Here is a 24,653-nt window from a genome sequence, read left to right as displayed (position 1 = left end):
AATTTCCCAGCAGACAAACACAACTCGAGAAAGTGTCTCGACGCCGCCTTGGTTTCTGGTGGTGACCCGCAGCCACGACGCAAAATCTGCAGACCCATTTCTTCATGGGCCATCAAATTGCACAAGTTGGGCCCATATAAAAATGGTTATATGTATATTATGTTTTTTTTTTCGGATAAAATATATATTATATGTTTTGTTGGTGATTAGCTATTTACAATTTCTTTTCTCTATTTCTTCATGGGCCATCAAATTGCACAAGTTGGGCCCATATAAAAATAGCTCAATTTGGATTTTCTTGGGCTTAAGACCCTTTCTCTTTCTCACTTTTCTGTTTCTTGCCCTCTTTTTGTTTTTGGACAAATGTTCGTTGCCCTTTGCAAACTTTCTATATAATCTGAACAAAAAGCCAAAAAATATGACAAAAATAAAAAATTACTATATAATCCATCCCAAAAACAAAGAAAACTTTACAAGTGATACAAGAAATGAAGCTATCACCAAAATATGGGAAAAGAAAACAAAAAAAAAAAAAAAACTACAAGGATGGATCAAGACACGTTATATGATATTGACAAAAACAAAACCATAGGATGCAACAGAAGATAAGGCATTGTTACTTACAAAGGACTTAGCGGCTGGTTTTTAGGGCCTTCCTCTTTCTCTTTCTTTTTGTTTTCTTTGTTTTTTATTTTTTGTTTAGTTACCAAAAAGAAAAATGACCCAACTATGTTAGGTTGATCTAGTAATTAATTCACTAGTCTATTTAAATAAATGTTGGGAATTCGAATTTCGCCTTTCGGAAGTAGTAATCAGATATTGTAGAAAACCATAAAAAAAATTAAATAAAAAATGACCCCAAAAAAAGAATACATTATTTATATTTCTTTTGTATTTATTTATCTATTACAAAGACGTCTTGACTTTTGACCATATGCATTTCTATTTTAATCACATAACTTGCCCTTCTTTTAGGAAGTTTGTCTATTATGAACCCTTGACATGAGATTCACTCTTATTTACATGCTTATCAAACTTACACCACTTGGTCAAAAAGATTGCTAGGTGGGTTTACTTTTTCTGTTAGTGGTTGCTTAATTGTCTTGGTGTTGTTCAAGTAGAAGGGACAACTGAGAGTTCCAAGCGACCGGTCCATTCTTCACCGGGCTTCAAGGTGATTGGTTTTTCAACTGCTGCGCCATCAACACACAGCATCTGCTTGTACTCTTCATCCCCTAAATCACCCACTGCCTTGGCTTTTTTCTCCCATGGATTCCAAACAACTACCCAATACAATTACAATATTTATGTTTAACGTCACATTTTAATTAATGGTAAAACTATAAGGTGACTACAGTCATGACTATACAAGTGTTGTTAAAATTAAAGATAATGTATATTTTTTGTCTTTGAAGTTTGCTAAAAAATTTTAAAATATTTTTAAGTTTTATTTTATTTTAATTTTGTCCTAAAAATTTTTGCTTTATACTAATAATACTTCTGACAGCTAAATTTTCAAAAAATTTAGGACTAATTTAGAAACAAATTTACAAGAATAACTATTAACACAAGCAAACCAAATGCATTATTATTGAATTAATCCTAATTTTTTTTATACAAATCGAAAATTTTTGGGATAAAAATAAAACAAAATAAAATTTAAGAGTATTTTTAAAACTTTTGACAAATTTCAAAGACAATAAATATATTTTATTCTAAAATTAAAGTTATATTTTTATAATATTTTTTTAGCAATGCTTTTTAAAAAACATAGCTAAATGATAAAAAAAATATTACTTTAATTTTAATAACGCTTTTTGAAACACTATAACTTTCCTAGCCATCATAGCGTAAGGTATACACAAAACTATATATATAAAATAAGCAGAATATGTATGAAATGGTTACATAAATGGATTCATTTTCCTAAAAATACAAATGTTATCTATGAATAAATCTTACCAACATCTGGAAGTCCGTCCTTCCTTATTACAAATGTTCGCTTTCTTTCATGATCAAGAACTGCTACCGTATTACAAGAATCAAGATACACTCGGTCCACCTAAACACATGGAAATTAAAAGAAATTAAATAATAATAATAATAGAGAGTATCTTAGGCTTAGCAAGCTGATTCAATCTTAGGCCTGGGTAGATGCACATAACAAGAATTCATGAAGTGAACGAAAATGTGACCTCTGATTCAAATGTTAAAGCATCTCCTTGTTCTGTGAAGCGTTCTTTTTGATATAGATTGTCAAGGTAGTCCAGAGTTTCCAGCCCTTCCACTCTCACTTCACTGATCAACATGTTCATTCAAATATTAACATTACAACTCATTTAAGATTAATATTCAGAATCACAAGATTAGGTACCTGATATCAGAGATAGATAAATATGTATGGTAAGCAAAGGAGAAGCTAAATGGCTTGCTATTCACATTCCTCACGCGAGATATTATACTTAGATACCCTTCTGCTGCCAGTGACACCCTTAGCCTAAACTCAAAGCTGCACAAAATAATAACTTAATATCACTCACTATTCACTATATAATTCTATATATAGTGTTAAAGAAATGATGGATTGTTACTACTACCTATGTGGCCATATTTTGAGATCATCTTCGGATGGTTTGAGTAGCAAGTCAATATGAGGTTTTGCATTGGATTCATTAGGAAGAGGTGGAGGATTTTTATCAATGGTCCACATCCTGTTCCTCGCAAATCCATGTTGCTCTAATGATCCACGGTTTCCAAACTGGGTATAAAAAAAGTAATTAAGCACATCTATGATTGTATTATGTAATTCATTAATAGAGATTCATTACTATATTTATATATATACCTGTGGAAAACAGATTGGAATTCCTCCTCTGACTGCTTTAGGAGGATTAAATATTGCCTGAAAAGGAAGGAGGGAAGAAAATTCAGTACCAATTCATTGAGGATTAATTAACAATTTTTAATTTTCTGAAATGACAAACATTTAATTAATTGATTAATTACCTTAGAACTAGTGAACAATAACTCTTCACCCCGTTCTGTTTTCCATGAAAGAACCTGTCCTCCGTGCAAACTAACCTGGAGAAAGATCTCATAACACTTATAATCATCATCATGAGATTAAAAGATCAACAGAAAATGATAAGAGTGAGTCACGCACCCTTGCTGAAGCTCCTCGATTGTTTCGAAGAATGACTTGCTCTATTCCATTCCTGTCCTTGCTAACTTCAACCCCACCTCTCCCATCACTTTCTCCTCCTTGTTGATTCATCTCCAAAATCCACACACAATTTGGGACCAAACAAGTATATGAACAAGTGTGGTACCTCTGATCTGTCCAACTTTAATTTGCTGAGGTGACGGAATTGGTTCAGCTGTCACGGAAGCAGGTGAAAAATCATGAGCTTCCTATGATTACTTTCTTGTGAAAACTAAACCCAAACGACCAACTCTCAACTACCTTAATCAGCACACGGATCCACAACCCAGAAACAGAACTCTAATTGTTTTAACCTGTCCAAAGAGAGATAACAGAGCAATAAAACTTTAGGCACCGCCACCTCCAAACCGTTACTTTAAATTTCAGTTATGACTTATGTGACAGAGTCTAACATAGGAACAAGACATTGAAAAATCGTGAATCAAACGCCTTTCAGAGTCGAAAGTCAATTCTAAACACCAAACTGTTTGAGATAAAATGGTGTCTTGTTTTCTTTATTTATCAAATTTAGGGTGACACTATGCGCCCCACCCCTCCCGTATTATTATTATTAATAGAAAGGACAAATTTTGAAGGGTTCATGAATTGCAATTAATTGCAAAACAGTCATATATAGACCGAAGGGGTCGTAAACATTGGTCTGCTTAGACCAGTTAGTAGCAAATTAGGGTAACTAAGATTTGTTATAGGCCAAAGGATTTATTAATTAATTGGTTTAATAAAAGATAGGAAGCAGGGTCAATATAGATGGGTTGAAGGCTTTTTTCCACTTTAAACGGCTTTAGTTGACTCTAATATGAACATGTGACTGCATTACCAGAATTAACTACCCGGGTTACGTGACAAATCAGAATATGCCTTTTCAACCTCCCAATAGTTTAGAGTATTAAACCTTAAACGAGGTTGCCTTCTTTTTCTTTCATTTTTGGTCGAATAGGATCTAGGTAGGGGGTAGTTAGTTGGTGGATCGTAAGACATGCAATAAAAAGTCATAACATATGGGTTGATCCATGAATCTTTGTGTCTTAGAGGGGGAAAATGTCATTTATGTTGACTTGTGTTTAAAAGACATTTTTTTAAAATTTAGAAGTAAAATATTTTAATTCAAATTATGGTAAGTAACCGAGATATGGATAGGGGTGAACGCGGATCGGATCGGATCGGATATGGCCAAAATTTCGATCCGATCCGTACTAAAATCATCGGATCGGATTGGATCCAATATCCGCAAAACACAAAAATATTTTTAAAAGTTTATTTTTATTTAAAAAATATCAATAAAATTCATTTTTTCTATTCTTTTAAATATGTTTACTCTTAAAATAATATTAAACATACTTTTTTTGAATAATAAATTAAAATAATAAAACATATATGATAATTATTAGTTGAAATAAAATATAAAAAGAATATTTATTTATTTATTTTTTTTTTATTTTTGTGGGTACGCGGATATGCGGATACCAACACAAAATTAGCAATCCGATCCGCAGTGGCGGAACTTGAAACAAAATTTTGGGGGGGCCAAATAAAAAATAATTGTCAAAATATTTTTTTATATAGACCTCATTTAAGATAAGTTCGTCTAATCTCATCTCTTTGATTTGGGTGATACTGCCAAATTTAAAGTCCTTTTTCAAGATCTCGTTCCAAAAAGTTAAAGTTAAAGTCATCAGATATAACTTTTTGAACTTTTGAAGGTTATATCTCACTTTCTTCGTGATTCATTAAAGTAGAACTATCTACATGTGTTGATATTGTAAAAGTTATATGTTCTCCTTCTTAAATATTAGCCTTCCTCTTAAAAAATGTATCAATTCTTTGATTTTTCATTATTATTTTATATAAAAATTTGAATATATATCCTGTAAAATATATAAAGAAGAAGTTAGAAGGACAAATATTAAAATTTATAATATTTATTGAATTTTTTTTATCAATTTATACAAATACAATAATATTAATACTTATTGAATATTCTATTATTTTTTATCATATAAAAAATTAAATTAAATAAATAGTAAAATATAAAATAATATTAAATTAAATAAATAAAAGATATCTAATTTTTTATATTTGAACCTAAAGATAGAGAGAGTGTTGTTTATTGAACTTATTAGATACTTTAAATTATAGTAAAGTATTTAAGTCAAGTGAACTATTTTTTATCTTTTGAAAAAGTACTACTAAGTTTTTTATAAAAAGTTTGGGGGGGCCATGGCCACCCCTTGTCTGAACTAAGCTCCACCACTGCCGATCCGACTAGTGTGCGGATCCGATCCGATGCGAAAGTCTTGCGGATCAGATTCATATCCGCAATTTTCGGATCGAATTCGAATAAATACCGCGGATATGCAAATCGAATCTGATCATGAACAACCCTAGATATGGACATATGGTTAAGAAAAAAAAGAACACTACGATAAATGGTGCCTAAGGAATGAAAATGAATTGCAATAGGACACAAGATTTAGATTTGGTCAAATGGGCAAGTGAGGGGAATTATGTTTACACGTGAAAAGAAATAAAAAGTTGGGAAACTTAAAAAGAAATAAAATTTGGAAACATTTTACTCCTCACAAAGTGGATTTGGACTTTGGAGTGGAGTTAAGACTTAAGAGGAAGGGATGGAAGGGGGACCTTATCTTTCAGAATAGTCGGTGCACTTTGTTTGGTCAATGTGCATGAATGGGATCAGTTCAAGACTTTGGAGCAATGAAAATAATAAATGAAATTGAGAAATACAATACCATTATCCGGAAAATTCTAACCATAACATTTAAGATACAGTAATTATCTATCTAAAGGTTAATAATACTATCACGTCGTCTTAATAGTAAAATTCTACTAATGTTTATTTGGATTGTTTTGCATTTTTCTTATTATAAAAAATGAATTTATATATAATTGCACGCCGCAAGATCTATTAATAAATCATATCTTCTTTGGCTTAAGAGTGCACAAACAGACAGTCCAACAGGGCCGGCCATTTTAAAGGAAAATAATTGATGTATTCACTATTGTTGGTCTTATATATATAAGACACAGAAATTAAATATATTTTCTTGTTTCATATATCATCAGTATATGGATTGAGTTAAAAAGAATTTTAAGAATACACTTCAATTATATAAAACTGAAAGTATGTTATTAAAAAAACTACAATTTTAATTGTCATGGGTGTCATTGAGACATTTATTATAAAGGCTCTTAACTGTTTACTACTTATAGGTACATTTGCTTATTTTTTATTTTTTAGTGTAAATTTTAATAATTAATCTTATTTTTATTTAGTATTATACTTTTCAATTTTTATATCCCTTAAAACCCTTAACTTTGCTCATCTCTTGATTCCATATATCATATATGTAGTACAAAAATGTAAGGAAAATATGTTTATTTTTGTTTATGACTAACCTCGCTTTGTTATAAAGCTGTAGTGGCGGAAAAAATGTCCCTGTCAGATAATGTGTATTACTCTTAATGTATTAGCTTTTTTAGTAGCTTCTCAGAAGTTGCTTTTAATTTGCTTCCAACAACTTCTAGCATCAACTAGAAGAATACAACCAATCCAAGTTGATGTATATCTTGTACAAAAGGTAGGTAAAAGCATTCAGAGTTCCTCTTTAGAATTCACCAAGAAAATGGAGAATAAATTGTCCCCTACTTCCCTCAGTGCGATCTTGCTCGGGTAATTGTAGTTTTCTTACAAAGTAGTGATAACGCAAAAGTGAATCTATAGACTATAATATGAAATCTTTAGAAGCGAAAATACTACAGCCTTCAGTTTTTAGGTGATTAACAAATTGCTCATCTATTAATATTATTCATAGAAAACTAATCTGGATAAAAGCAATAAAAAGTATTAACACACAGCAATAGATAAAATGTGTAACTTCCTCAAAGGGAAGAGTGTCGGAAATCATTGACGCGAACGTTGAAACACTTTTAAGATTGTGCATACAGAACCTTAGTCGTAATCAAATCCAGTGTACAAGCCCACCAAATTTCGGGGAGGTAATGAAAGACACTAAAGGTGGATGATTTGATTGAAGAAGACGAAATGCAGTCCACTCATTAAATCTGATTTCCCCGACAAAGATGAAACGAAGGATAAGAATGAGAGACGTTACTTGCACGTAAATGAAGTATAACAAGGAAAATGAATAATAGTAGTGACGTTACGCCTTTCCTTTAGCATTGATTTTATTATGAAATAGAAGCTGATAGATTATTGCACAATTATAAGAACCAATACTCCAAAATCCAAAAGTATCCAGAAGTATAATATATAATAGCTCTGTATAGGAATGTATCACTTGCTAGTGACATACATGTACTATACTTTCTATATTACTCAAATAAGGAAAATATGAACCAAGCCAAAAGGGTGCAAATATTCGTATAAATATAATATTTCCAAGGTGGCCAATATACAAACAAGAGCGTGTTCACACGGACATCTCAACTCTAATAATATAAAAATGTTTTCTATATTTACGTTAATGAATGATTCTTTCATTATCTCATGGTGTAACATTGTATAGTTTAAGAAGGATCAGCGAGAGCTCTTCATATTTACACGCCATGAAGTGGCAGAATCAACTTCTGGCTAAAAAGAATCGGTGAAAAAACACCTGAAGAATTAATGACGATTGTGGAAAAAACAGGTTACCGTTTGCTATACATGATACCGATATTGATACATCCTCGCATATTGTCAGTGGCAGCATCGTCATACTGCTGCACATAGTGCCCCTGAAATTTGGGAAGAAAACATCTCATAACTTGATTCATTTCAGTGGAACTGTGAAATGGCTAAACTCATCAATTTTTATGTGCTCAGGAGTTACAAATCTGTGTTCCGCTAAAACAACAGAAGAAAATGGATACAATTTATAGGACCTGACACTTTCAAGCCTAAACACCTATTGGCTATTACCCATGGAAGGACTAGGATAAAAACTTATAAGTTCAGACCAGTAAAGATAACACATATCCAATTTCATTTATTCTGTTATGAACTTATGATCCAGTTAGCCTAATGTTATTTTGAATTCATTAAATGATCTGATTTACAGTGTTCTGTGTTATGTACAGAAATAACAGAGCTTAAAGCTATGAAGTCCATAACCTATTGAAAAAGCTACCCATATCGCTCGCCATTAGTTCTATTTCTAGTTCCCTAACTAGCAGTATATATATTGGCAAAACATCATAGTATTGGTCCAGAGAAAAGGTGATAATCCAGGGTCTATTTGATTTTCACTTGTATATCTCAACTTAGGCAATGTGTGTAATATTATATGCAATCATCAGCATCCAAGCCATATCTTAGAAAGGAGAAGGCCCTGAATTCCTATCCAGATAAATGGCAATCATTTGTAAGGAGAGGGGTAAAAAGAAAAGTGACCTGTAGATGAAGAGGAGCAGCAAAATGATCTTTCATCAACGTGCATCACATCAAGCCCAATAAACCATGATCCGGTGCTCACATCATCATGTGCATATGTCCGAAGAATATGTCTGCAAAGCAAATATTGGATCTTGATAATGCATTTTGAGATAATGACTACAACATAAACAGACTTGTCAATGGTTTCTCTGGGCTATACATGGTTCATTAGGGGTAGAAACGAACGAAAAGAACATACCTGTTTATTGAAATAAACTGAGCCAATGCTTTCGAAATTACATAGACATCGCTGGAAGCATGCCGAAAGTATCTGTAGCAAAATGCGAGCGTCAACAGCGTCAACAGGTACACTTATATATACGATAAAACAGAGAAAGTCTATATATACTCACGATCTCCCATCGCCAAATTTCCACCAATCTGGTTCATGCCATTGATGTGTCCTATAAGATTCAGGTAAAATGAGAAAAAAAAAAAAAAAGAAGAGCAAATTCTAATAACACAAAAAATAATATCATAACCAGATAAAACATTAGGCGCAGACTCACGGATCAGAGAAAACTTCGCCTGATTTCATACAACCAATATAAACACGGGGCTTATCCAAATAAGAAGTTAGAACTCCTCCCAGGGCATCTGCATAAGAAATCAAGTCATTGAATGCTCATAAAATCACAAAGAAATCCCAATAATTCCGGTAGCTTTTCATGAACAATATGTACTTCAGTCCTCAAGTTATATTGCAAACTAGAATATTAAATATGATTTCTTCTAGTTCTGTAAAACTGCAGAAATAAGCCTTATTAAGGACAACATACCAACATTAACATATACATCGTCATTGGCCTTAAGATAAAACTCTGCATCCCATTTGTCCACAGCATAAATGAAGAATGATTTTATCTTTTTTGCTTTCTCTTCAGGTGCCTCCACTTGATTATCCTGAGGAGGGGAGCAGATAATAAGATTAATAATTTGATTCTTGCATTATTAAGTATACAACTTCATGTGAGGTAGCTAAATATTATCTTAAAGTCCATCACTACATCAAGCTTAATAGTGCACCAGGCGAAGTAAGAACAAACTTTGAACAAAACACACATGATTCAACATTAATACAGCAAATGCCCAAAATTGCTGAGTTGAACAAAAGTTGAATAAGCCTACGTTTTAACAAACGTAACACTTCATCTTCCCTGTCCCCCCCCCCCCCCCTCCTTCTCTCGCTCTCTCTCTCAAACAACACAATATCTTTAATTTTTGTTTAAGCCCTGCATATTCAATTAAAGTCCTTACAGTCACATAAAAAGGTTATTGTGTTGTACTTGTCAATTTGTCAACAATCAAATACTGTTAGCATGAAACTATTATTAAAAATCAACATACCAGAATGATGAAATCATCGGTCTGGCTGCTTTCTGTTTCAATTTCTTTGTCCAAGCTGTCTCCACGATTTGCGCTGCATAGAAAGGAAATGTTCATTGGACAAAAATGTAAAGTTCCAGTCGTTCATTAGACTTGCATTAAAACTATCAAAGTCATACCTTTTTCCTATTACAAAGCGCACAGTGATACCTTTTTGATCAGCAAGTGTTTTCATAGCAGTATCTACAAGAGGGCATCACCATGTGCTTATAAAAGAGTTCTACAGGATAGACTAGGAAAGCTTGAAGACTATAAAAGACAACCTATATTCTTAGTAGACAATTTCAATTTGAACATAACTAATTAATCATTTCGACATTTATAAACAAAAATTAGTACTAATTAGAAAACCATCTAAGCAGATTAAAAATGAATAGGTGTAGCAAAAGGTGGATTTCTTGATACTAAGAAAGCAAGAACCACACTTGAAAATTAAACCCAAGGTAAATCTCTATTTAAATCTAAAGAAAGGGAAAAAAATGTGAAACAAATGGATAAAAAGCCTCTAAACCATTCTAAACTATCTTTCTTGAAGCCGTCATAACAAGTGAATATCTTTCAGCAATACATCAGTTCAAAACATCTATCAAAACAGGGTTCTAAGTTCACAAGGAAAGCATCCTAAGCGCAGTAATTGGACACATTTCCGTCAGGAACAATTGAAAAGATAAAACATAAATCAATAACAGAACACCTTATTGTCATGATTATTCAGTGGAAGCTAAACTAGAATTTTAATCAGCTCGAAACCCTCATTCATATAGGCATAGCAGCAGGCATTCCATTTCATCCAACTGACTGCTAATTGTCATTGCTAAAGGAACCCAAACCAATGGAAAAGGTACCTGTTGGCATCCAAGCCTTCCGGATTGCATTCCGGTTCTTTTTTCGGCCAAAGGTTGTCATTATCCCAATAACTGCAAGTACCTTCTTAGTAGGCTGCTTCCGACCATTTCCTGGTAATTTCTTTGTAACAAAACTTTCTTGTTTAGCCGCAGATAGTTGCATCTCAAGAGACGACAACTTCTTACGCTGTTCCCTGAAGAAGCAAAAATGAAATAGTGATACCTACAGGCAATAGCCTACCGGTTAAAGGGCATTTGTATCCAAATTTGAACTCAGCATGTGAAATGGAGAAATTAATAGAAGCTCATGGATTACTTAGGTGGATTATATTTATATTCATGCCATTAGTAAATTGATATTTCAGATAAATATACAAGATATTGATGGATCCTAGGTGAAATATCACTTTATTAATGGTGTGAGCATAACCCACCTAAATGCTCCATGATCACCCGCAACTAGAAGAAACGTACCTGCATTCTATAATTTTGAGTGTATCATCAACAGATACGGCGGATTGACCCTGAAATCGTATGAACTATACTGCCTCATTGACATCCTAAAATTTTAAAAAACAAACGCACTAGCAATTGCACTCTCGCACAAACTAAGCAATATTAAATTAGAGATAACTTGCATTAAATAACAATTATGCAATGTATGACATAACATAACTTGAATCACGAAATCTAACATTACGGTTACCTGAGTGGTTCTTTTTTCAAGTTGTTCCATCAAATACGCCCTATTTTCCGCGTCCTGCCACAGCCTGAAAATGGCAGTGGAAACTGAGTTCAAAATTGAAGATCACGAGGAAAGTACGAAGAAGAAGTGAATAACTGACCTGCCAGCGACGTAAATAGTAGACATGGTAGCAAGCATTGCGAGCATGAGAGCAGAGACTCGAGATCCAAAGGAAGAGTGACCAGATAGCCGGTTTTGTGATCCCCGGCTACGCATTTCTTCTCAGATCCAAATCTATGGATGGAAGTTGGAACTGCAGATTGTTTATGTTTTGGAATTGAGACTGAAATGATGTTTGAGAAACCAAGGTGACTTGTTTTCTTTGGTTCGCTTCGGTATTTACGTTTTGAGCTACACAAGTATGACCGCGACGTTATAACTGATTTTATTCAATTTATTTATTTATTTATTTATTTCGGTTTCAACTTTCAACGGAGCTATCTCAGAACCGAGAACTCAGATAGTCAGATGCAGAACGCCAGAACGAACGAACGAACTGCGATGACTTGTTTCAAAGTTCAAAATAAGCTCTCCAGTCCCCAAACATCTTGCATTAGCAAATTTTTTTTTTCAAGTTTTCTTTCGGCCAAGAACATGTTAGCAAATTGAATAATAGGGAGCAATGGGCTTATAATTGGGCTGGTCCAAGAATTAATTTATCTTTTGGTGCGAAGGGCGAAGGCGTAAAAAAAAAGTCCAAAAAAAAAAAAACTTACTTAAAGGCACGCACGTCGAATTTGCTGGGTGTTCCCTCCTTTCTCACCGTCACCTGGGTGAATTGGGTCAGAGCCAGACGGTGACGGTGACGGTAACTTCTACTTCGCGTTCAACAACGGCTTCATGTCTGACGGGGTTCTTAACATTGAAGTCATTTCTGACCCTCTCACAAGCTAACTAAGCTGCTCTTCACAAATTCTGTTAAGTTAGTTTATGTAGACTTGCCATGCTGGCAGCTGAGTTAGTTAGTTAGAGTAGTAACCAAGTTGGTTGGGAGATTAGTTAACTCACTTGCTCATTTTCTGATCTCACGCAAGTCTCTCTGCAGCTCCCTGCTTCTTCAGCACTGTGGAATTTAACATATTATTATAATTAAATCCCTGATTAATTTTGGTGCTTTAAGACCTCATTTTTTTTGTTTGGTGAGACAAATTAAATTAAATCAAGTCAATTGGTATGGTTGGTTTCTTAATTGTTTCTGTATCTGCTATATATATTGATGAACTGAAAAAGAACGAAATGCGACTCTTCAAATCCAAGCTTCTGGTAACTGCAAAATGGTTGATGACATATTTGAGGTTGCATCATGCATAAGGCATTGGAGCAAGATCTTGAAGACAATACCCAACACCACTAAATAGATTATTATTGCCTAACTGCCTTAATTAATTTGGGTAATTACTAGGATTTGGTGTTATATAGATTATTTTTATAAGTGACTGCAGATATCCTATCTGTAGCTATTATATATTTGTATTGATTTACGAAATGAGGTTAGTTAAGCTTCTGTTTATGTCCTCTTATTTAATCACATTTTTTTTAGAAAAAAAAATTATACTTTATTTAACTGGATGACATTTCGTTGCATAATCTCTATAGGACTATAATTTGCCACATAATACTTTTCTAAAATACCCGAAATTAACATGAATATGATGTCTTTGATTGAGAAACAAAAATGTATATATTTTGAATTCATTAAAGTATAAAAGTCGAGAAGATAATTAAAGGAAAATGATAGTTAGAAAAGTCTACAATTCCATTATCTGAGGCCAGCGAAGGGGGGGTAAAGAATAAGAAAACCACAAAGCAGGTGCAGGTGCAAATTTCAAAGCTGAAACGTACTCAACATTTGCATCGGCATTGTATTATTAGTGCGAGAGAATATTGTCCGACTCGCTGATAATTGAGAAACCTGAACGAACAAAATGATTGTTACATTGAATTTTATGATTCAAGGACAAAACAACATGATGTTGATGATGAATTGATGATATTTAATTTGCTTTTCCTTTGGGGCCAGTACTCGTTGGTTGCCATTTTAATGTGATTATGTGAATATCTTTCATTCTTTCTCAACTACGGTTAATCTTAAATTCTTATTTGGCGTATCAATAAATTTGTTTTTTTAACGTATTTAGTAAATTTTTAATAACAAAAATAAAAATATTAAAAAAAATTTAAATAAATCTTATTTACTTAATAAATAAATAAAAATATTTTTATATTATTATACTTAAATATAATTAATAAATAAAAAATTATATAAAATATCTAAACATAAAATTAATTTTTTTTTTAAATAATTCAAAAAAAAAATTTATGAGCTTACACAAATAAGCCTAAATTTGGCTAATTTTTTTTATATTGATTAAATATATGTGTAATACATTGTTATTGGAAGATTAGGAATTTTTTTTATATGGTGTTTTATTCAAATTGGACGGTCTTATTTATTTGAAGAAAAAAATAAACTACAAATCGAAACTGATTTGATTGAAGAAAAAAATAAACTACAAATTGAACCCTCCGATTTGTATTTTTTATTTTTTAAACTAAAAATCGGACGGTCCGATTTTAACATTAAAAATTTTTTTATTTTCGAAATCACAAATCAAAAATCCGATTTGTAATTGTTTGTTTAAAAAAAAAATAATACAAACAAATCGGTGCCTCCAATTTGTATATCCCATATCAGTGTAAAACACACCTCTTCTCACAATTTCTTGTTATACACTTCTCTCTCACACATGAAAAATAATAAGCGCCCAAATTTCTATTGGTGACGTTAGAATCAATTGATATTTTCTTTTTTTTTCCTCCTTCTTTAAAGCCCTACCTTTAAAGGTAATGCTTATCATGAAAGTTATTTTTGGGTCATTCAATTAATTGAGAAGTTGTATTTTCTTTCCCCAAAATCAAAGTTTTGTTTTAAAATCGTCTGAGATGTTTGAGTTTATTATTTAAGCATTTATATAGAGAAAGTTTAGGGGTAGCACTATTATTAAAATTTGGTCAATACTTAATAAAGAAAAAATGAATAATTTTACATCATTAAATGTAATCTCACACCATTAAAAATATTAATAATGACTAATTAATTACTACAAATCACAAAACCTGCTGCTTCCTAACACTCCTTATTTATATAAATTAAAAAGTTATTTATTTTAATTTTTAAATCAATCAAATATATTAATCAACATATTAACTGTTATATAATGGAGAAATTCTCCTACAACGTATATCTTTTGGCATAATAACTTTATAGCTATCAATGAGTCTATTAATTTTTTTTGTAGTTGTGTTATGATTTAAAAATATTACATGCTATGTCTACCAACCATATTCATATTCATATACCTTAATCCAAGTGGTTGATACGGTGGTTGTTCTTAATAAGTATCTGCTACAAATTAAAAGTATTTTGTCATGGAATGAATGTTTGAGAAGGAAAAAGAAGAAAAGGCGTGATTAGACAAATTGAAATGAAATGACAATAAGAAGAGCAATCAGAATTGACAAAAGAAGAGAAGAGTGCATGCATTGTTCCTCTTCTTCCTCATTTGGTAGACAGCTTTTCCTTTCTTGCGTTGATGAGACGCCGGTTTCTGTAGTGTATGTCCAAGAATCTCATGTAAGCAGAATATGTGTATAATATAAACAAAATAGAATATATTAGTAATAATGTAATATACTATAATATTTCTTATTGTTCCATGATACTACATAATATAAGCATGAGTTCTTAACTTAGAATCTCATGAAACATATCCTATACTTAGAAGCTTTTGCGTCGAATCTAAATACATGAAAATTGAAGAATTGATGTCTCTAACGATTTCGGACAAAAGAAAATATAACCGACTAAATGATTAAGACCATAACCAATTTTATGGGATAACAGCTGGATACCACGGATACGTCATTATATTCAGTAACCACTGAATTCCGGCAAATAATGTGCCATAATGAATACTTAATGCCGGAAAAACGATAGCTCCAAAAGACAAAGACTAAAAAGAAGAGGCAATCATCGAGTAAAGACACGAAAAACTCACTTTGCAACCGTATACATTACTAACTTTAGCATCGTCGGATATCTTGCAAGTTGTCCACTCCTACACTTGACTAAGTTGAGATCTCCTGTCTCCACCTCTTTAGATCGTGACCTCGTTCCGAACATAGACACTAACTTTGCATATTATGTGTATATATGACCATCATAAGTGACTCTTAAAATTATTACCATGTTTTCACCGAAATTTAATTATAAGAATGTTGATGGGTCCTTAACTAAGTGGGACACACAAATTTAAAACAAAAAAAATTAAATAAAAGAAAAAGAAGTGGCTAAAGCCACAAAGGGATAGAAGGTTTATTCATTCTGAATAAAACCAAACGAAGTAGGGATTTGACAGAGAGAAGAGAAGAAGAAATTTGGAGGAAAAAGGACAAGTTATTTTTTATCCGATTGAATTAGTAAACTTGTTCCATTTCTTATAAAATTTTAGTATGTTATTCTTGGTGTAGAGATGAACATTAGGATATACCTTGCTAGTTGTATTGCATTCTCTTTTGTCTGATTTGAGATACTCACTTTGTGGAGGGTTTATGTTGTTTACATCAGTTTTGATGATATATTTTGTTGATTGTTGAGATGCCTTAGTGTTACTAGGTCCCGTGAATTTTTTGTCCCTCTTTTGGGGTTTTTCCACGCGTTAAAATTCAGGTGTCTGATCATTTAATTTCTGTCATTATATTTGTTGCTTGGAGTATCTTTGGAGTTACCTATTTAATCGCACAGGTTGTGGAAAAATTATTTTTGGTGCTTCCGCTGTTAGACAGGTTCTTGTTCTAAACCTTTGTTGAGTTTTTCCAACAAAGTGGTATCTAGAGCTTTGGTTGTTTATCTCTGTGGTGATTAAATGGAGGAAAATACTCATGGCCAAATATGGTCAAATTAAATTTCCAAAATTACTCGATTTGGAAGACTTTCATGGAAGATATGTTGTATAGCAAGGACTTGTATGATCCTGTGGAGGGGGATAAATTCAAATGTACCAAATCCGATGCTGAATGGAAGAAGCTGAATCAGAAGGCATTTGCTTTGATTAGGCAATGGCTTGATCTTAGCGTGTACATGTTGACACCAAAACAAATACCGAGAATATGTGGAAGAAATTGAAGGAGTTACATGAGAGGAAGAATGTGCAAAACAAAGCATTCTTGATTAGGAAGCTTGTCAATATGAAGTATATTGAAGGTAAATCAATGTTGAAGCACTTGAGCACCTTTCAGGAGACGGTGAACCAACTAACAAATAATGAAATCACTTTGAATGATGAGTTGCAAGCTTTGTTGTTGTTGAGCTCTTTGTCTGATAGTCAAAAATTTTTTGTTGTGACACTAACTAACTCAGCTCCAAATGGAAAGTTGACGTTGGCAATGGTTAAAGAGAGCATGTTGAATGAAGAAGCTAGAAGAAGAGAGCAAGGTTTAACTAATGCCTCCTCCCAGTCAGAAGCACTTGTTTCAAAGTCACAGGGGAGAAGTCAAAGTAGAAAATCTCACAGTTCTGACAAGTCAGAGAGTCAAAGTAAGTCAAGAGAAAAGTACAAGCCAAGAAAGGAGTTGATTTGTCACTAATGTGGCAAGTCGGGGCATATCTAGAGGTATTGTAGGTTTTTTAAAAGAGAACAATCAAGAGGAAAAAATGAAGATAAAGGTAAAGATAATGATAAAGAAACTGCTGCTATTGTTTATGAAGATGTTCTTATCACATATGATGAAAATTATGTGAATCTTGTCTGTGATGATTCCACTTTAATTATGGACTCTGGTGCCTCATGTCATGTCACTCCGAGGCGTGAATTTTTCACTTCCTATACTGCTGAAAATTTTGGCAAGATCAAATTGAAAGATAAAAGAGTGTGTGATATCATTGGTATGGGTAATATGTGGCTTGAAACCAACATGGGATGCAAGTTATAGTTGAAGAATGTTAGGCATGCGCCAGATATGTGGTTCAATTTTATTTCAATGAAGGCATTGGATCAAGAGGGGTATTGAACTTCCTTTGGTAGTGGAAAATGTAAAATTATCAAAAGGGCTCTCATTGTTGCTAAAGAAGACAATAGTCTCACTACTTTCTACTGATTGCAAGCAAAGTTGTGCAAAGAAGAGGTAAATGTAGCTGATGATTCCTCTTCTAATTTGTGGCATATACGTCTTGGTCACTTGAGCAAGAAAGGACTAAGCGTCTTAAACAAGAAGCTCTCACTTTCTGTGAAAGGTACAACTTTAAATACTTGTACTCATTGTTTTATTGGTAAGCATGCTAGAGTATCATTTCATAATTCTGGACCTCATAGGAGATCACATGTTCTAGATTTAGTTCACACTGATGTTTGTACTATGGATGCTAAGACACTAGGTGGTGCATCGTATTTTGTTACTTTTATTGATGATTATTCTCGAAAAGTGTGGGCTTTTGTTTTGAAATCTAAAGACCAGGTGCTCGGTATCTTCAAACACTTTTATGCAAGTGTTGAAAGAGAAACAGGAAGAAAATTGAAGTGTGTTCGAACAGATAATGGTGGTGAATACAGGGATCCATTTGAAGAGTATTGTAAAGGATATGGGATCAAGCTTGAGAAGACGGTTTTGAAGACTCCTCAACATAATGGAGTTGTAGAGAGAATGAATCGTATTATCAATGATAGAGTCAGGTGTATACTCTCTCATACAAAGTTGCCTAAATCCTTTTGGAGTGAAGCAATGAGGACTGCAGTAGATCTGATCAACCTTTCTCTTTCAGTTCCACTAAATGGTGATGTTCCAGAGAAAGTTTTGAGAGAAAAAGATGTCTCCTATAGTCACTTGCGAGTGTTTGGTTGTAGGGCTCTTGTTCACATTCCAAGAGATGAAAGGTCCAAACTTGATGGAAAGTCAAAGCAGTGTATCTTCATAGGTTATGGTCACGAAGACTTTGGTTACAGATTAGGGGATTTGGTGTGCAAGAAGATAATTAGAAATCGAGATGTAATTTTTCTTGAAGACTAAACTATTGAAGATCTTGAGAAGGCAGGTAAGCCAACAATAACTGTTAGACGTTCTGCTGATGATGAACCTGGTCCTTTTACAAGAGCTCCTGTTGATGGGAGAAATGTACAAGTTGATAATGATGGTGATTATTTGCATGATAAACCTACACTTCAACCTAAGGTGCCAGATGCAGAAGTTCTACCAGATGCAGAAGTTTCACCTGAGCTTGAATTGAGAAGATCTACTAGAGAGTGTCATCTTTCTCAGAAATACTCTCCTCATGATTATGTGATGAACACTGAGACTGGGGAGCCATAGAGCTACCAGAAAGCTATGTCTAATGAGCATAAGGAAGATTGGTTGAAGGCAATGCAAGAAGAAATGAAATCCTTACATGAGAATCATACATTTGAATTGGTGATGCTATCGAAGGGTAAGAGAGCATTCAAGAATAAATGGGTGTTTAAATTAAAAGCGGATGAAAAGGTCTCACGGCCAAGGTACAAAGCTCAATTGGTTGTGAAAGGCTTTGAGTAAAAGAAAGGTATTGATTTTGAGGAGATTTTCTCTCCAATTGTGAAGATGTCCTCTATTCGAGTTGTACTTGGATTGGCGGCTAGCTTGAATTTAGAGGTTGAGCAGTTTGATATGAAGACAACATTCTTTCACGGTGACATAGATAAAGAAATTTATATGGAGCAACCAGAGGATTTTGAGGTTAAAGGAAAGGAGCACCGTATATGCAAGTTGAAGAAGAGCTTATATGGGCTGAAGCAAGCGCTAAGGCAGTGGTACACGAAGTATGATTCCTTCATGGAAGGTCATGGGCATAGTAAGACTTCTTCTGATCATTGTGTGTATATTAAGAAATTCTCTTATGGTGATTTTATAATTCTCTTACTTTATGTTGATGACATGTTGATTGTTGGTCATGACACTAAGAAGATTGAATGTCTTAAGAAAGACTTAAATAGATCCTTTGCTATGAAGGATTTGGGTCCTGCAAAGAAAATCCTTGACATGAGTATCACTCGTGACAAGAAGAATGAAAAACTATGGTTGTCACAGCAGAAGTATATTGAGAAGGTTTTAGAGAGGTTTAGCATGAGTAATTCCAAACCTGTTAGTACTCCACTTGTTAGTCATTTCAAGTTAAATTCGCGGCAATGTCCTATAAGTGAGAAAGAGAAAGCAGAAATGAAGAAGATTCTATTTGCATCTGCAGTTGGCAGTTTGATGTATGTTATAGTTTGCACCAGACCGAATATTGCTCATACTGTTGGAGTTGTTAGTTGGTTTCTCTCTAATCTTGGCAAGGAACACTGGCAAGCAGTGAAGTGGATTCTCAGATACCTTAATGGTACTTCAAGAGTTTGTTTATGCTTTGGAAGCGGCCAATCTGTGTTGGATAGTAACACAGATGCGGATATGGCTGGGGATCTTGGTTCAAGAAAGTCTAATTCTGGTTATATGATGACTTTTGCAGGGGGAGCTGTGTCGTGGCAATCTCGACTTCAGAAATGTGTTGCTTTGTCTATTACAGAGGCAGAATATATTGCTGTTGTTGAAGCTTCTAAGGAACTCTTATGAAAGAAGAAATTTCTACAAGAGTTAAGTATCAATCAAGAGAAGTTTGTGTTATTTTGTGACAGTCAGAGTGCTATCCATCTCAGTAAGAATCCAACGTTTCATTTTAGATCGAAGCACATAGAGGTGAGGTATCATTGGATACGTCAAGCGCTTAAGATGAAGTCATATGCACCTGAGAAGATCCATACTGATGATAATAGTTCAGATATGATAACTAAGAGTTTACGTGCAATGAAGTTTGATTCCTGCAAAGAGAAGGCAGACTTGGTGGAGCAGCCTATCCCCACTTTAGTTAGTGAGGCGGAGATTTGTTGGTAGGTCCCCAACTAAGTGGGGCCTACAAGTTTAAAACAAAAGAAAAAAATTCAAATAAAAGGAAAAGAAGTGGCTAAAGCCACGAAGAGAAAGAGAATGGTTATTCATTCTGAATAAAACCAAACGAAGCAGGGGTTCAACGGAGAGAAGAGAAGAAGAAATTTGGGGAAAAAATGACAAGCTATTTTTTATCCGATTAAACTAGTAAACTTGTTCAATTTCTTATGAAATTTTAGTATGTTATTCCTGGTATAGAGATGAACATTAGGATATAACTTGCTAGTTGTATTGCCTTCTCTTTTGTCTAATTTGAGATACCCACTTTGTGAAGGGTTTATGCTGTTTACATCAGCTTTGATAATGTATTTTGTTGATTGTTGAGATGCCCTAGTATCACTAGAAAGACTGATTATATACTCATTATTTTGATAGTAGAAGATTTTTCTAAACTAGGTCCCGTGAAATTTTTTGTCCATCTTTTAAAAATTTTCTCATGTTAAAAATTTTGGTGTCTGATCATTTAATTTCTGTCATTATATTTATTGTTTGGAGTATTTTTAGAGTTGCCTATTTAATCGCACAGATTATGAAAAAATTATTTTTAATACTTCTGCTGTTAGACAGATTCTTGTTCTAAAACTTTGTTGAGTTCTCCCAACAAAAAAAAAAAAACTAAACTAGTGTTGCTAATATTCATGGATCTTTAAATTTCATCTACAAAATAATATTATTTTTGGAACGAAATCCTAGGATGTATCATATTTTCAACAAAACAGAATTTTCATAATTTTATATATATTACTTGTGTGTTGCCCTAAGTATTTATACACCTTATAAACATATATATTGATAGTTGTTTATTAATAAATATAACATAATAAGCTAGTTAAATATTTAATACTTTATTATGTTAGAATCAGACTTTTAATATTTAATTAAATAAATTATTAGAATGATTCTTTTCTGTTTAACCACATTTCTCGACTGGATTCATATACCCAATTTTTTCATAAATTGTTTATTACATTTTTAAAAAGGAGAGAGAAACACTCCTGATATTATAAACAGCTTTATCCTCAACATCCCCGGCTCCACCACCTCAAAAAATCTGCGGAACTAAACAAAAAAATCTGCAGAATATGTTTAAATTTAAAATATTCCCTGGCCTGTATCGAATTATGCAAGGTTGCAAACTCAACGCATAACTTGCATAACACAGGAATTTAATTTGAAAATAAATATAAACTATAAACACCTTAATGCACATCAAAAGGGATATGTACGTGTAAAAGAAAACCGAATTGCTGGATGATCGATAAGCTTCAAGGATATATGCACCTTATACATCTCCAATAATAAAATATATGAAAATACATTATTTTTCTCTCGACATGTCTAACTATCCTTCTTGACAAAAGTGAATTGGAATTCTAGGATAATCTCACCGATATAAATAAAAGGATAAAATTTACGTACATCACTCTACACCATATATGCACATTTCTTCGTAAGAAAATAATTTTTAATTAATTAATATTAGTAATTTTTATTAAAAATTAATTTTTAAAAAATTTAAGATTTAAAATTTAAAATAAAAATTTAATTTAAAAAAATTAATTTACGAATTAAAATCAAACAGTATTAAATTTTTTATTTTTATTTTTACTTGAAAACAACTCTTAATTACCTTATTTTTTTCTTTATTATTATTTTTTGTTTTTTTAATGTCTATTATTATTTACCTATAACTCTTCATTTATCTAAAAAGTATATTGGTGAAAATATACACTAATACTTCGTAGGCTTAAGGCTATCGAATGAGTCAATCATCCCCATTTAAGTCTGATTTGTCTAAGTATATGAATTAAATAGGTTATTCGTTTAAGCTTATTTTATTTACGAGTAGGGGTGGAAACAAGAGAAGAATTCATGACTCGGCTCATTTTAGGTTTGGCTCATTTTATTAAATAGGTCACATTTAAATTTTTTGCAAAGTCTATTAGTTAAAACAGTTAAGTCATAAACTTTTAAAAAAATTTACGAAACTTGTTGGATGGACTCGTTTAAATGTTTTTTTGTAAAAATAAATTATTCTTAATTTATACTTTCAAGTTTCAACTATTTACTTACATTAAACACAAAACGAAATTAAAAAAAAATCAATGGTAAGATTAGTTAAAATTTTAGCTTTTTTGTTTAAAGGAAAAAATTATGAATTGTAAGTATAGTTATAATATGTGACTAACGATTGATATATAAATAAATTATATTTTACAAATTATGAATTATAAATTTTAGAATATATTTAATCACAAATTATAATTTTTACTTTTCAAATAGGTTTGTGAGCTTGTTGGACTTTAAATAAGTCGGGTTGAAGCATAAAGAAAAGTATATGAAAGGTAATAGGCCTAGGCTTGAACCATTTATTTATGACATAAACTAGGCTCGTCAAAGTTAAAACTCAGCTCAACTTGGTCATTTCTACCTCTATTCAAGGGTCATAAATTTTCAGTCCGAACTATTTATGGCCACCATAATGGGTTAAACGAACTCGTTTATCCTCGTTTACCCTTTTATTTTATTTTTAAAAAAAATATTTTAACAAAAAATATTTTTTTTGGGTCAAAAACCTTAAATAACATTACTTTTAGTTGACAAATTGAATTTTCGAGTCATATTAGAATTAGATAAAATATTGGCAAAACATATTTTTTTTAAATTTTAATAAAATAGTTCGTTTAATCCGTCATTTTTATAGATTAATCAAAATCAGTTTATTTAACCTAAAATTTAACCTAACTTAATTTTAGAAATAATATTTATCCAGTTAAATAAATAAAACGAATTAGACCAATAAATTTAGCCCATTTTAACGAACTAACCAAAATAAATAGCCTCTCTCATGCAAATGTCTTTTAAGACACATTTTATTAAAGTCATTAATAGAGATTTTTTTATAAAAAATTTAAAATTTAAAATTTTAATATATTTATTTTATATAATTAAAATTAAAAATAATTTTTTTTATTTATAATAATTTTAATATATATTTTTTAAACACATGTTAATTAAATTTTATAAAACTTATCTAAATACGCAATTTAATTATGTTTTACTACCTCTTATTGAATTGAGATTAACATAAATGTATACACAATTTTTATACATTTATGATTTATAATAAGGTAATGTTTATAGTGTCTATAATTATGATAATTATGGTGGTTACATAAATATTAAAATTAAAAATATATTTTTTTTATATTTTAATATTATTTTTTATTTTTAAAATTAAAAAATATTATTAAATAATAAAATTATTTTAATTTTGCCAATATTTTTTAAACATAGTCACCATAATACAATAACATGGCACCATAGAGATGTCACCTTACTTACAATAATATAACGAAAATTAGTGCATTTCAGAAAGTAAAAAGTGCACTAATCTCCTCATTTAATGTAAGACATCTTTACACCAAAAAAAGTAATCCAAAAATTTTGATGGGATTCTTTTATTATTTTATTATTATTGTCGATGTGATGTCTTCGAACATCTTTATTATTCTGTTTATTTTTTTTTTTACATGCAATATAGAAATGAATAAATATAATATTTATTTAGTAGATTCAGTTATGTAAAATTTTTTTGTTGTCATATTATTTGATGAATCAAATAAAAAAATATTATTTAAAAAAACTAATAATATATTTTAATAATATTATTAATATAAAATAATAAATTTTAAATATTTCTTTAAATAATATATATTATTTAAAATAATATATTTAAAATATAATAAAGTAATATATTTAAATAAAAAATTTGTTATTAAAAAATTATATCAATATTTTTTATGTGAATTTTTTTTATTAAACTTCTTTTTCTTTTGCAAAAATAATTATAATATTATCGAGATATGATAAAAGTAAACATAAATATTTGGCTTTATTTTCTATTTGGTTCGAATTTGATCAGTAATAAAATATGACATATATATACATATATACATATATACATATATATAGATTGGAGTCATACAATAT

The 24,653-nt window shown here is 31.7% G+C and overlaps 2 protein-coding genes across 6 annotated transcripts; both read right to left on the bottom strand.

The window, feature by feature from the left end:
- Window positions 1–853: 853 nt before the first annotated feature.
- Window positions 854–3,989, bottom strand: LOC112749705 (putative glucose-6-phosphate 1-epimerase). Of its 5 annotated transcripts, none has more exons than XM_072218718.1 (9): window positions 3,464–3,968; window positions 3,164–3,377; window positions 3,007–3,081; window positions 2,846–2,902; window positions 2,598–2,758; window positions 2,375–2,509; window positions 2,196–2,298; window positions 1,963–2,062; window positions 854–1,283 (listed from the first exon to the last, which is right to left on the bottom strand). In XM_072218718.1, the coding sequence occupies exons 2-9, from the start codon at window positions 3,272–3,274 to the stop codon at window positions 1,114–1,116; spliced, it is 912 nt and encodes a 303-aa protein (XP_072074819.1). In that variant the 5' UTR covers window positions 3,275–3,377; window positions 3,464–3,968; the 3' UTR covers window positions 854–1,113. The 5 variants fall into 5 exon arrangements, with proteins under 5 accessions (XP_072074819.1, XP_025653850.1, XP_025653851.1 ...); XM_025798065.2 differs by having other exon boundaries at window positions 2,595–2,758; window positions 3,464–3,910; XM_025798066.3 differs by having other exon boundaries at window positions 3,164–3,989.
- A 3,623-nt stretch (window positions 3,990–7,612) lies between these two features.
- Window positions 7,613–12,359, bottom strand: LOC112749704 (hydroxyproline O-galactosyltransferase HPGT1). Its single transcript, XM_025798063.3, has 12 exons — window positions 11,755–12,359; window positions 11,616–11,679; window positions 11,384–11,433; window positions 10,910–11,103; window positions 10,184–10,247; window positions 10,026–10,098; window positions 9,458–9,581; window positions 9,188–9,275; window positions 9,032–9,082; window positions 8,878–8,949; window positions 8,637–8,749; window positions 7,613–7,981 (listed from the first exon to the last, which is right to left on the bottom strand). Exons 1-12 carry the CDS (start codon window positions 11,868–11,870, stop codon window positions 7,959–7,961), a joined length of 1,032 nt encoding a protein of 343 aa, XP_025653848.1. The 5' UTR covers window positions 11,871–12,359; the 3' UTR covers window positions 7,613–7,958.
- Between the last annotated feature and the right edge of the window lie 12,294 nt (window positions 12,360–24,653).

Source organism: Arachis hypogaea, chromosome 15, assembly GCF_003086295.3.
Source record: "Arachis hypogaea cultivar Tifrunner chromosome 15, arahy.Tifrunner.gnm2.J5K5, whole genome shotgun sequence".
Lineage (NCBI taxonomy): Eukaryota > Viridiplantae > Streptophyta > Magnoliopsida > Fabales > Fabaceae > Arachis > Arachis hypogaea.
Note: the sequence above shows the minus strand (reverse complement) of the source record. Positions and strands in the feature narration are given on the sequence as shown.

Excerpts from the sequence above, each read along its gene's own strand:
- LOC112749705 (XM_025798064.2), bottom strand. The coding sequence starts at position 3,274 with ATGAATCAACAAGGAGGAGAAAGTGATGGGAGAGGTGGGGTTGAAGTT. Across the intron at positions 3,082-3,163 it reads ATCGAGGAGCTTCAGCAAGG|GTTAGTTTGCACGGAGGACA; the intron begins GTGCGTGACTCA and ends ATCTTTCTCCAG. Across the intron at positions 2,903-3,006 it reads TATTGTTCACTAGTTCTAAG|GCAATATTTAATCCTCCTAA; the intron begins GTAATTAATCAA and ends CTTCCTTTTCAG.
- LOC112749704 (XM_025798063.3), bottom strand. The coding sequence starts at position 11,870 with ATGCGTAGCCGGGGATCACAAAACCGGCTATCTGGTCACTCTTCCTTT. Across the intron at positions 11,680-11,754 it reads ACTATTTACGTCGCTGGCAG|GCTGTGGCAGGACGCGGAAA; the intron begins GTCAGTTATTCA and ends TGCCATTTTCAG. Across the intron at positions 9,083-9,187 it reads GGCGAAGTTTTCTCTGATCC|GACACATCAATGGCATGAAC; the intron begins GTGAGTCTGCGC and ends TGAATCTTATAG.